At 44.2% G+C, this 13,250-nt stretch overlaps 1 protein-coding gene across 1 annotated transcript in view; it reads left to right on the plus strand.

Moving 5' to 3' along the window:
- Positions 1-399: 399 nt before the first annotated feature.
- The window catches only part of PCP4 (Purkinje cell protein 4), a gene marked incomplete at both ends in the record, with an annotated part of 32,696 nt that continues 19,845 nt past the window's right edge, over positions 400-13,250 (plus strand). The window contains 3 exons of the mRNA XM_079921465.1: positions 400-502; positions 1,003-1,055; positions 4,180-4,231. Of these exons, the coding sequence (XP_079777591.1) occupies positions 400-502; positions 1,003-1,055; positions 4,180-4,231 (208 nt within the window). The remainder of the gene's footprint in view (positions 503-1,002; positions 1,056-4,179; positions 4,232-13,250) is intronic.

The following is a 13,250-nucleotide window of genomic DNA, read 5'->3' on the forward strand; positions in this document are numbered from 1 at the left end:
GTCCACTCTGAGCTCAAAGTATAGGAGGAAATAGATCTGAAGCCGCCTACGTGCCGGAAAATAGGCGTGGCCTCTTCCACTAGTGAAGTATCTAATATGAAAGGACCGTCCGTGACTTTGCAACTTGGTGGAAAAGAGCCGCCCAGCCAAATTGATATGTGAGTGAGGCACCTCTTTCGTGTCACTTGAGGCCCCTGTGGGTGGCCGGCTGGCGTGGGCTCCGCAGACTTCAGGCAGGTCTGAAGTGACAACGTGTCACCTCCTGCCCACACCGTGCGTCCCCACCTCCTTCCCCAGGGCATCCTCCTTTTTCCCGAGCAGATGCCAGGTTGGAGACGCGGCCCAGACTAGAAGCATCAGGAATTAAGTTCTGTGGCGCATGTCTTGGGTCAGTGCAAGATGGGAGCTGGTGGATCCCGGGACACAGTTCAAGCATTGCCGGAGGGCGCAGGCTCGGGGTCTGGGTGCGCCTGGCGGCGCCAGAGGGATGACGAGTCCTCGCGTGGGCTGTCTGGGCCCCACTCCCCCACTCCCGCCTCATTACTGGCACCTCCCTCCCCAGCTGAGCTGTAGCACTAACGGCTCTTGCCTCAGGCTCTGCTCTCTGAGAAACCAAACTGACCAAACTAAGACATGTTCCTTGTTATTTTCCTGTAGCCTTTGGTGCAAGGGGGCTGTCAGGAAAAATGACTTCAAAAGTCATACTTGTCATGATTTAAAAGCATGATTTAAAATCATACTTTTTTTTTTTTTTTCGGTACGTGGGCCTATCACTGTTGTGGCCTCTCCTGTTGCAGAGCACAGGCTCCGGACGCGCAGGCTCAGCGGCCATGGCTCACGGGCCCAACCGCTCCGCGGCATGTGGGATCTTCCTGGACCAGGGCACGAACCCGTGTCCCCTGCATCGGCAGGCGGACTCTCAACCACTGCGCCACCAGGGAAGCCCTGGGCTCCTTTTAATTGGGGTTTTTATTAGACTCTGTAATGCTATCCTTGTATTAGTTAACATCACCGAGGAAGGAAACCTCCCTCCCGAGACCCGTGGGAGTTGCCAGGTGAGGGTTTAAGGGCTGAGGACCCAGAGAAGACCTCTCCCGGCCGTTGTTCTGCCTTAATCCCTCACATCACCTCACAACCGCACTGCAGACACCCTAGCATCATGCAAGCCTCCAGCTTGTGCTGCAGAAGAAGGCGCTCTGATGCTGTGTGTAATGTTAACTTCTTGGGCCGTGTCCTTAGATGGGGACCTAGCATTTCCTGATGGTGAAATGGGCGCGAGATAGAAGGAGGGGGTTTTAATGGTGATGCATTTTCTCGTAAGTTATTTTTCTCTGTGGTGCTGTCTTCTTTCCCTCCATGTGGAAATCTCCCCACCTGCTGGGGTGGGGCCTCAGGAGGATATTGGGGGAGGCACAGGCTCAGTGGTTCCCAGGGCAACTCTGGAGCCAGTGCTTCTGGGTTGGAGCTCAGGCTTTGCCACCTCCCTGCTGTGTGACCTTGAGCAAGTCCTCTGTGCCGGGGGATACGATGTGTAGGGTGATGCTGATGAGGACAGTGGTGCTACCTACCTGGTTAGGGATGCCGTCAGAATTCACTGATGCCCAGGACCACTTGGGGCATGTCTGGCTTTAGTACCTCGACATCCAGCCTGACTCAGACCCTCTCCAGGTACAGATTCAAGGGAATTTCAGCCACCTCACCTGGTGATAAAAAAAAATCACGTGATCACGTGTGTTGACTGCTGTAGACCCCAGGAACAGGAAAGCTATTGGATGTTCCCCCACTGCTCTCAGCCTTGCCTTAAAAATGTCTCCAGGTCTCAAAGAATTCTGAAATGAGGTGCTTTCAAAGACTACTTTTTTTTTGTCAGGATCATTTTCTGATCCGAGACACCATCTCCTTATGACATCTATCAGCTTCATTTTACCTTCATCATATAAGACCTGACCCAAAACCCCTATCTTAGAAATCCTTAAAAATGAACCCCTCTTCTCCCCTGTGCACACTTCATCTTGGTGTTCTTTAGGTTTCTAAAAGGTGATCTTTTATGGAACGATGTATTCACAACATTTGAAAAATGTCAGTGTTTAAGGTATTTAAAGACAGTGGGGCTGGGTGTGCACCTATTTTGTACTTCTATGCCGTTGAATTTGACTTTATTCAACTTTAAAACCCTGTCCTTTTATTCCGTAGAATTCACTTTGTTTTCTGAGTCGTCTATGAATTATGTGAGGAAGGCTGGAGGGGTTAAACCCTGGAGCGGTTCAGCCCCCAGGGGTGGCTGCTGTGCCTCTAGCTTGATCTTTCACGATGGTGATCAGATTTCCATAGAGCAGCGAACTTACCAGCTTTGTGTTTAAAAAGAGGAGACAGAATAAGTACAGGCAAGAAGAAAGTGGCACTTTTACTTGCAAATCGACTGTATTTAAGAAAGGTGTAATTTGGTTTAAATCAAGATGATGTGTATTACAGGTTGAGATTTTAGATAATGATGCCATGACGTGGGGAGCTCAGTGGAGTTTATTGACGATCAGTTGATGCTTGGCCAGATGCAGCCTTCTTCCTCCGCAGGAACAAGGGCAGGTCTGGATTCTGAAAATTCAAGAACTTTCAAGTGAGATATGAAGAAAGAACCCACACTTATCTAGCCTTTCCTTCCACTTCCTGCTAGAGAAAGGTGGTTTTTCTTCGCAGGACGAGGCAGAGCACCCCCGTGACCCCGTGAACTCCCCCGTGGGTGGGAGTTTGAGCTTCTTGTTGACTGAGATGGGGTGTGTGTGTGGCGCGCGCGCGCGCGTGTGTGTGTGCACACGCGTGCGCGGCATGTGTGTGGTGGGGTTGGAAATAAACGGGAGGCTTGGCTTTGCCTCTCTCTCGAGTTATCAAATGTACCAGGTAATAAGCGTACACAGGGGTGGTTAATTTTGTTCACATAAGTCTATATCATTCATTCACCCTGTTTATTTACACTAATCAGAACTTGAAAGCAAGATTTTCCCAGATGATCCGGCTTCTGTTAATCAAGTGTTGGCCAAGGACCTGGGAATTTCTCATGACAACCCTGAGCAATATTGGGAACTGATGATTTTTTTTTTAATATTGTTTTTAGGCTGAAGTCTTGGACCCAAATATAAATTTTAAGGGCACACTTATCCCTGGTGGAAGTCATCTATATTGATTTTCTCCTTGGTCAGCGCCTTGCCTCTCTTTCCATGATCCCATCAGATAGTTACATAACGATGACAATTCCTGAAACACACTGACCTTGGCAAGGAAGTCCAGTCTCCAGTGGTAACTTCCATCCAATTAGCTACATGACCTTGGACAAATCAGGCTCCCTGCCTGGCCTCATTTTCTTCACCTGAAATTTAGAGACTTTACAATCATTTTATTTTTTTTCAACTCGAAGCATATTTTCTGATAATGACCAGAAAATTGGATTAATGAAATACTTCTCTCTCTAAGGACTAGAACAATTCCAAACATCATGTTAATTAAAGACAGTCGCTGGGTAAGCCTCAAGGAAACATGCTTATACGTTTGCATATACAATACAGTGCACATAGCTCCCCAGACCGCATATCCAGAGAATCATGCCCAAAGGTTCAAGACTAACCATAATATATTCATACTTTTGGTCGACCTGGTAAAATGAAAACACACAGCTGTTATCAACTGTTATAAACACGGACAGAAAAATAACTCAACAATAGGAGAAACTCTATTGACATAAGATTTTTTAGTTGATTCCAATTTATTTGAAGATGAGGCATTGAACATAGTGATTGGAACAAAACTATAGCAGTGTAATGGTTGACAAAAAGGGACAGCTCTGATCTCGCGGCTGGCACGAACTCTTGGCTGTTTCCCTCGTATTTTTGGTGCTGTTCTGATCCATCAACAGTCTCCTCTCTGGTTTCCTTGTGACTAGTGACTAGTGACTGCATGCATAGAGCAGTGGATCTGGTCCGGTGGGGTGGTGGTCTGTGACGTTCCGGTACATCCTTTCACGGGCTGATCTTTTCCAGGTCTCACGAGCATCATGCTTTAACCATCTGAGCTAAAGTAACATAGAACTTGATATAATGCAAGAGGTATTTGAAGCAATAAGAGAGACGAAAATAATCCTGAAAGTGTCTGATAACAATTTCTTTCTTTTTTTTTTTATAATGCCTTTAGCGACAAGGAGCTGGGGCAACCAATGGAAAAGACAAGACATCTGGTGAAAATGGTAAGACCCCATGAATAGTCCAACTACTTACTTTTTTCCCGTCTGTAGCCTTGGGCATATGGCAGGTGCGGATCATAACTTCCATCCTGATCGGCTACTATGTACGTCTGCACTTTGGTTTGGAGTGGATTTTAGCAACTCAAAGTAAGCACCGTGGTCTGGTTTTACAAAGAAAACTGAGCTAAATGCAGTGATGAGAACACTTTCCCTCCCAAAGGAGGACTCCCATTTTGGGCAACATGGTTACAATGCAAATATCGTTCTCTGTTTTCTTCATTAGGGTTGGTGAGAATCGTCCGAGTTGGTGTGAGGATAAAATGAGATCACATGAGAGAAGCGCTTTGAAAACTGTGAAGGGCTCAACTTCACAGGAAAGGAGGGTTAAAACTCGCTTCTCTCTCCCTCGTACACAGAGCGCGGTGCTGGACCGGGGGAGGTCCTGGCTCAGTGTCACCCCAGGGATTCACCAGCAGATAACAATAACTAGCAGAGACCAGAGTACTTGCCTCCTTGATTCCAGTCTCCACCTCAGCCTTAAATTGTAGGAATGATCATTAAATTTTATGGATGGGGAAACAGACTGGGAGGGAGCAGAAGAGCTGGGATATGGCCAGGAATGGGAAGAGTGTGGACTTGGAAAGAGACAGAGCTGGGAGGAAGCCCAGCTCCCCAGCTTTAGCGGTTGTGATAGAGGGTGACTGGTCATAATGAAAAGTCGCCAAGTAAGTGCCGAGGGTTAGTTATGGTTCTGGTGGGGTTAGGTTCTGGGTGTTCCTACTTTTTCTTAGTTACAAAATGAACACACTTTTTATGGAAAACTACTCCTGCTTCCTGCTGGATGGAATTTAGGCTGGTGTCCGTCCAATTGTGGATAATGCCAATCTCAAAAACCAGCTGTAAAAATTCCTTAGAGCCCTGAAAACAACTTAGGGTCCTCAGTCATGAGTCTGAGTGCGGCCTGAACAAGACTAAGGTACTAGACTCTTCCTCTGTGGTGCGCTCATCTGGGGCCTTGCTGACTCAGCTGCCTGTTTGGCACCGTCGTACTGGACAGGGTCTGTGTGGTGGTGAGCGCTGGGATGAAATGGTCATTATATTAATAAGCAGAGGGATTGGTGCCCAAGAATGTCCTGATCAGACCTGGGGGATTGAGGAGGGTGGGGGAGGAAATAAATTCTTTCATAAGCCTTTCACGATGCCCACGGCGTTTCTCATCTTCTCTGTGTGGGTTGTGGTGGGGGTGGGTTATTAACAAGGAGGTCAGGAAGCAGAGAGGAGCAAAATGAGAGCTGCTCAAACAGAGAAGGAAGGACGGCCACACGGGTGCTTCCCGGTTTGCTGGGTTCACAGATTCATATCTGTCTCATCATTGGAGTTCACAGCCATGGAATCTGCCAACCTTGGAATCATTGAATTTAGAGTCAAAAGGCTTCTCAGAGATGCCCTTGTGCAGCAGTTCTCAAGCATTTTCCTCTCACAACTTCTTTCCATTCTTAAAAATTCTTAAAGACCCCTAAGAGCTTCCATTTTTGTTGGCTATATCTATTGATAGTTCCCACATTAGAAATTAAAATGGAGAACTTGTTAAAGGGTTTACTTATTCATTCATTAAAAATAAAGTGACAAACCTATGACATGTTAACATAAATAACATTTAAAAAATAAAAAGTGATGATATTTTCCAAGACAGAAAAAAAAAATGTAGTGGAAAAGTTTTGTATTTTTGTAAATCACTTTCATGTCTGGCTTCATGGAAGATGGCTGCTTCTCCATTCAATCTGTTGTAATATCACGTGTTGTGTAGCCTCTAGAAAATTCTATGGGAATTTTCTATGTGCACCTATGAGCAGATGAAAATTTAAAAAGCTACTAATACCTTAGTACCATTAAAAAATAATTTTGATTTCGTGGGTTCCCTCAAAGGAAGGAAGTGCCCCCAGGGTACCTCATCCACACTTTGAGAACTGCTGCTCTAGGTAACTCCCAGGTCATACAGGAGTTATGGAGTCTGAGATCAAGCAGAGAGGCGACCAAGGCAAGACTAGGTCCTTTGTGCTTGATACATCAGCAGCGCTGTTTTCCCCTGGCATCCACGGGTCCTTCAAAGCAAGTCTACATGCTCTGCTTTGCACCAGAGGGAATTACCAGCTGTTATAGAAGACACTACTTTCTGCTATTCTAAGGCATGAAATTTCCTTCAGATAAAAATTGATCCACTCTAGTGAAAATTGCGTGTGCCTTTTCTGGAGGTATAAAAGTTAATAGAAAGAAAAATATTCAAGGTGCTACGGATAAAACTTTTCTTTATGTAATTCTAGATATTAGAGGATATTCATTTTTGAATAGAAAAAGTTAGAGATTATTTGATAGCTATAAAATAAAGGTGCTGTATACATTCAAATTGCTATTAACATGTTCTGTCTTAATTTCAGATAAAATTGCTCATGTGTGATATACGTACATGGTATTTTATTATAATATTAAGTTTGTGCTTTTGCCTCTAAAGATGGACAAAGACAAAAGTCAATAACAACCCAACGAAGATTGGGGTAAAGATTTCTAGAAATGATCTAAAGTATGTTTTCCTAAAAATCTAAGTTGTGTAATTCCTTATTCTTAAATTCATAATATGAGACGATCATCTCGGAATTTCTGTTTTAACCTAATATTACATTCCATTGAAATTCAGATGATTTTACTCTGTCATCACGGGTATCTAGAGAGATCTTTTATCTAATGTATATTTCCTATTAATACAAATGAAGCTGCCTACACATGCGGAAGGAACAGGGACCCATGAGAGCAGAAATATAAGGCGTAGGCTATCAAAATGTTATAAGGTGGGGATAGTAGTCAATTCATTGCAAAACGAACATCCCTCAATTTTGTTAGTTGACTACAAGCCAAAGTGTTCTTATTTCAAATATTATGAATTTATTTGAGATCTGTAACACAAAGCAATGAAGGCTATGGTAGTGAATTATGGATGACTTGAAATTCTAAATTGGATCAGAGAAGACACAAGTCAGCTACATTAAAACCCCAGCGGGATCTAAAGGCTTGGGCTCTGCTGAAATTTTATTATATTGAGTATTATCTCAAAAGAGCCATTGGCTGGGGGTCTGGATTCTTTTAAGATTTATTTTTGTATCGCTGTTGTTGTTGCCGTGGTATTTGACATATATCCACCCCGTACTATCCAGAACAACCCTGAAATTGTCCTTATTCTCCAGGACACCAACTTCTGGATACACAACCCAGCAAATCCGGATGTTCCTCATCTCACCTGCAGCGTGAAGACATTTTTTTTTTCAGAAATATTAGGGTTGTATTATGTTTTAATTTAAAAAATAAATTCATTAGGATCTTGTTGGTTCAGGGATTTTCATTCCTATATGAACAAAGTACCCTTATGATTTGAGTAGTTTAGGCTAAGGACTTAATTTGTTTCTAGATATAATGCCCTACTTGAGTGAAACAACGGTTCAGACCTCCGGTTACAGTTCATCTGCTACATTAAATTCAAACATGTTTATAAATACAGACACTACCATCTGAATCTAGATTATTCACCAGTCGTCACCAGTTTGGACACAATCAAAAGATTTTTTTGTAAGACAATAATTTCACTGGGTCTCTTGATTTATATCTTGATAGTCATCTTTCAGAGAGACTCTAAGAGTTAAATTCCTTTATTGACCTACAAAAATAGGAAAATACTGGAAGTAGAGTGGTTGCTGGGAGACTTCCAATCCGAAGGAAAGATTATAAGTAATAAACTTCTGGTGGAGCTTACTTTCAGAGCTTGGAGGCTTACCGAAGCTAAATTGAATTTCTAAAACTGGAATGGATTTCTTTTGACTTAGTGAACTGTGATATATTTGTTTCCAAAAGTCTGTCTTTGGAGGTGAGAGGCATGTGGACATATCTGAGTTTGATAAGAGAATCCCCCCGCCACCCAATCCAGGCTGTAGGTAAATGCCCAGAAGGAAGGTATCGTTCTGAAATACCATGGGGCTCACCGCCATTGTAGTTTCTTTGAGATGTGAGTAGCCGAGCAAAAACTCAGCACAACTTGAATAGGTGCTTCTTCTTTGGAAAAGAGGTCATGGCTTGAGAAATTTCTAGTAGGTGTGGGATTATGCTAGGAGCACCTAAGGTTTGGTTTGCTTTGATATGATTATACAATTACTAACAATGAATAAGATCAAATGTTGTTGTACTGGGTACTCTCCTCTCCTTTCTTTGAATAAAACTAAAAATCATACACATTTAAGTTTATCTCACCTTTGGATTTGAGGGAACACACGCACACACACACACACAGAGTAATTTTGTTTTTCTGCTATCAAGTAGGTAGAGAGAGATTGATTCAGAAGGACCTGCATTCATAGGCAGAGAGATACACTAGCACTTATCTGAGCCTGACTTTTCAAATAAGAAATAAAATTCAAATAGTTATTTCCAAAGCACTTTACACACTGCCCACCCCCTTTCCCCCTTTGGCTCCAGAGAGCGCAGCAGACGCCCCATTTTTTTCCCTGTGGTATTCTTGATGACCTTTCTATGCCTATGCATCGACTTGGGCAGATTGTCTGGGGGTTCATTTAGTCTATCACCTCCCCTTGGTCTGTGGAAGTGTGTGGGGCAAGGTCTTGTGTGCAAGGATGGAAGATCAGCTTGGAGTAGAAAGGGACTGCTTTGAGGCCGGGAACAGAAGGGGACTTACTGTGTGTTTACTACCACACCCAAGAGAGAAGTTCAGTTCTGGCAGGAGGTGCTGCCGGGCTGGTCTGGTTCCCTGGGCCCAGGGAGGTTAGGATGGAAGGCAAGGGGGGAAATGCAATTTCCAGAAAGGCCATGGAGGGATCATCTCCTGTAACTGCCTGCAGTGGACACATGGCTCGGTTCTGCTTCTAATACCAGATGCGATAAATCAGAGTCTGAGACTGGATGGAGAGAATTTGGATGTGTGTCGGTTCTGCAGGCTGCTCAGGGTTCTGGAAGCCGGGGCGGGGGGCTGTGAAGCTCTCCTCCACCCTGAGGATGTAATATGCCAATTCTGCATGAATCTCAGTACGAGTTATGTGGAAACTTACCGCGCTGAGCCTCTAAGCCCCTTCAAACAGGGAAAATGATAACCTTGAATGTTGAGCTGCCACAGGTCTCAGAAATGTGCAGGTTAAGCTTTCAGAGACTGCATCTGGCTGTGGGAAAAGCACCCCCCTAAAGTAATCGATCACTAGGGTGTGCAACGATTCCCAGGCCAAGAAGCTCTAAACCGGTTTCCTGTTAGAGCGCTAAAACCTGCATGAGGTCTCGAATTCACCTGGACTGATGCATTGTGTGTGCTGCCCTGATTCCCGAGTCACACAGAGCTTTCGAGGTGAAAAATCAAACGGTTCTGGTCTCTGTCGGGGGTCGCTTGGCCCTTTCTCCCCTTCTTTTTCTGCATTTGAAGTAACCAGAAAAAAAAATTCGAAACAAGAATGGATGAAATACGAACACGGCTTCCAAATACTATTAGCAGGACGTGCCCTTTGTGCTATTGGCTCTGAACTCTCTAAAGAATCTCTGTTCCGGAAGGAAGATATGGATACACATGTTTGCTTCTGATATTGATCCAGATGAGGAAGGAATGAAACTGGAATTGCTTATGAAGCCTGGCTTTTAATCAGGGTATCCACACACACCTGGTCAATGGGTAATATCGTTCAACAAGTGAATCGATTCTTTGTGAAGGTTATTTTAGGGATTAGTGCTGACAGGGAATTTATTACTGCCAATCTTAGTTACAGGGGTGATTTTCCCCCTTCAGGCTGAGCGTTATAATAACGTCAACGTGCTAGTAACGTGCTTGGACAAACACGATGCTTCTAATTCAGTGTCTTTGGAGTAAACATGCTTGAAGCATCGTTAATAGACATGGAGCCTTTTACCTGCTCTTGGTTATAATTCTCTACGTCTTTAGGCGCTTGCATAGTTTAAAATGCTCTCACACACAACCGATTCCGTGGCCGACTTGGGAGGTGGGTAGGGGAGGTGATGTCAGGCCAAGTTCCTTGAGAAGTCAGGTGATAGGCCCCAAGGTCACATAAATCATCTGGACCGCCATCTAAACACACCAGCCTGTCCCCAAGTTCGCTCTCTCCTGAGTTCTCCTTGACGGGGAGTCTTGGGTGTAAACTGGCCACTGGGGTGGGCTGTGGTCTGAGCCCATAGAACTGAAGGAAGTTAACAGACTTACACCTTGGCCAGGCTGGAAACCGTAGTCTCATCAGCACCATCTTTTCATCAGTTTACTTAACTGTTCTCTGGCAAAGAGGTGTGATCACAGGCTAATTACAGGGACAGCCCTGCTGATTTTCAAAACTAAAAAACTGAAGCGATATTCTAATTTGTAGGCTTATCCTTATTTCCTCTTCCCTTCCCTCCTCTCTTCCTGTCTTTTAGAGATTATATGTTACAGCTTTAGACTAACTGAAGATAGAATTTTGTATCATATGGAGAAGGCCCATATGCTTTAGCGAAAATAATGAAGTTATAAATTATGCTGAAAGAATTGCTACTCAAGATCTTTTTAAGCCTATGAAGTAGCTTGTACCAGGAAAATGATGATCCGTCTATCCTTTGCCCCGATCAGGAGATAGGAATATTTCCTATTCTGCTTATCAGTTATTTGTATGGACGTAATGCGTCTCAAGTGCTTGAATAGGTTTTGCTCTTTTAAGTAGGTGATACATTCATAATTTTATTTATAGAATTAATTTGCACAGCAAACAGCTTTTCAGAAGAGAGAAACAACTAGAATTTCAGCCTGAGCTACATTTCAGCCTGAGCTAAGATGGTTGAAATTTGTAGGGTTCCTATCAGTGGGTGTATCTGTGATTACAAAGGCATGTAGAAATCCTTTTGAGCAACAGAGTGAGCTGATTTGTCTTCAGAGACTGGACCTCCTCTTAGGCTGGACCTGCTGTCTTATCTGAGTTGTGCAGGAAAAGGAAATCTCCGTGTCTCTGTGATCATCTCCTGGCATCCTTAGAGCACCCTCAGAACTCACTCAGACCCAAGGGCAGAAGTCTCCCTGGGTCTCACCAGAAAGTTCTCTGCCAGCGATTCTAGAACGTCATTGTGGGGTGAGCCCCGGGGGACTGTTGTGTGTTTCTGTAAAATCCACGCAACACGACTGATTGGTTTTGTCCAACATTCTTAATCAGTAACGAGTTGGAGTTTCCAATCAATCCTAATTAATTGCCATGATTTGGCCCTGAATTCAGACGATTCAGTCAAGAAATGGTGCTATTTCACTCCAAGTACAATTTTTTATTCTTTCCTAAGTGAGCCCCTCGTGCTCAGGAAGTGACCACTTTTCACTAACTTTGGCAAGCTGAGGACAGACTGGCTCTGAGTCCTCTTTTAAAAAAACTTTTAAATTGAAGGATAACTACTCTACAATATTATATAAGTTACAGGTGTACAATAGCAATGGACATTTTTAAAGGTTATACTCCATTTATAGTTATTAGAAAAAGTTGGCTGTATTCCCCGTGTTGGACAGTATACCCTTGTAGCTTTTCTTACACCTAGTAGTTTGAACCTCTTACTCCCCTATCCCTATATTACCCCTCCCCCCTTCCTCTCCCCACTGGTTACCACTAGTTTGTTCTCTATATCTGTGACTTCTTTTCTGTTACATTCGCTAGTCTGTTGTATTTTTTAGATTCCATGTATAAGTGGTATCATAGAGTATTTATTTGTCTTTCTCTGTCTGACTCATTTCACTCAGCATAACACCCTCCAAGTCCATCCCTGTTGCTGCAAATGGCAAAATTTCATTCTTTTTTATGGATGAATAGTATTCTACTGTGTGTGTGTGTGTGTGTGTGTGTGTGTGTGTGTATCTCACATCTTCTTTATCTGGAATCCTCTTTTTAAGAGTGACTTCAAAATGTGATAGTGGGTTTAGCTGGCCCTGCGCTAAAAGCTAGTCTAGCAGACCAGCAGCATCACTGTGGCTTTGCCTCACAGAGGGCAGGTGCCTCCCACTTTGGGGGGAGGCAGGAGAACAAAGGCCGTGGATCACCACAGTGGAGGTTGTCTCGAGGTTGGCACGGTGTCACCCAGCCACAGGCTCTAGAAGACAAACCTCTATAAGCTCATCCTCAGCTGTTCTCTGATTGCTGCCTCTTTACATCTTTGGCTCTCTGCAAAGGACAGGGCTGGCTGTATCAGTTGTAGGGTCCAGGGAATATTGAAAGCATGGGCTCCTTCTTAAAAATTATTAAGCAGATCATTCAGTCCAGCCCTGGCTATTCTGAGTGAGGGTCCCTGCGCACGTTGCCTGCCGTGCAGCTGGCCCGAGGGGTGCCACAGACAAACTCCTTTTTAAAAACAATTCAATATGTATCATTCATTTCACAATATGTTTTTTCCCAGCACATTCTAAATTGCTACCCTGGTTTAAGCACAGCAGATAGATAATGGGAACTTTTTAGTATGAGAACTGATTTGCATCTAATTAATTCTCCAAGTCAGGGGTGCAAAACTTCCCTTCTCTTTATATGTTTCCTTACCTTTTAATGGCCTTGGCGAATATTCCTGGATCACTTTGTATATTGGTTGTGACTCTGTAGGATTTCTGGTTTGGGTTCTGGCTTTGAAGAGGATTAGAGATGGCTACAGGGTCTTCGGCTGCTGGAGAGGGAGTTCTAAATCCCCTCCTCCTGCTTTGGGGCAGCTGGGACTCCTCAGGCCAATAGCACACAGCAGAGGGGAGGCCTGTGAGTGTCCGGGCTGGGACCTTAGGAAACTGGCAGCTTCTGCTTTTTCTCTCTGGGAACGTTTGCTGTGGGAGAAGCCAGTTGCCACTTAAGAAGTCCTGCTACCTTAAACCATGATGCTGTGAGGAAGCCCAGCTAGCTCGTGGGGCAGCCATTTGGAGAGATGCCCACCCAGCCAGTGACTGTGCCAGCTCTCCCCACCCGGCTGACAGATGTGTGGGTGAAGGTCCTCGGGTGAC

This window comes from Stenella coeruleoalba (genome assembly GCF_951394435.1).
Source record: "Stenella coeruleoalba genome assembly, chromosome: 5".
Taxonomy (NCBI): Eukaryota; Metazoa; Chordata; class Mammalia; order Artiodactyla; family Delphinidae; genus Stenella; species Stenella coeruleoalba.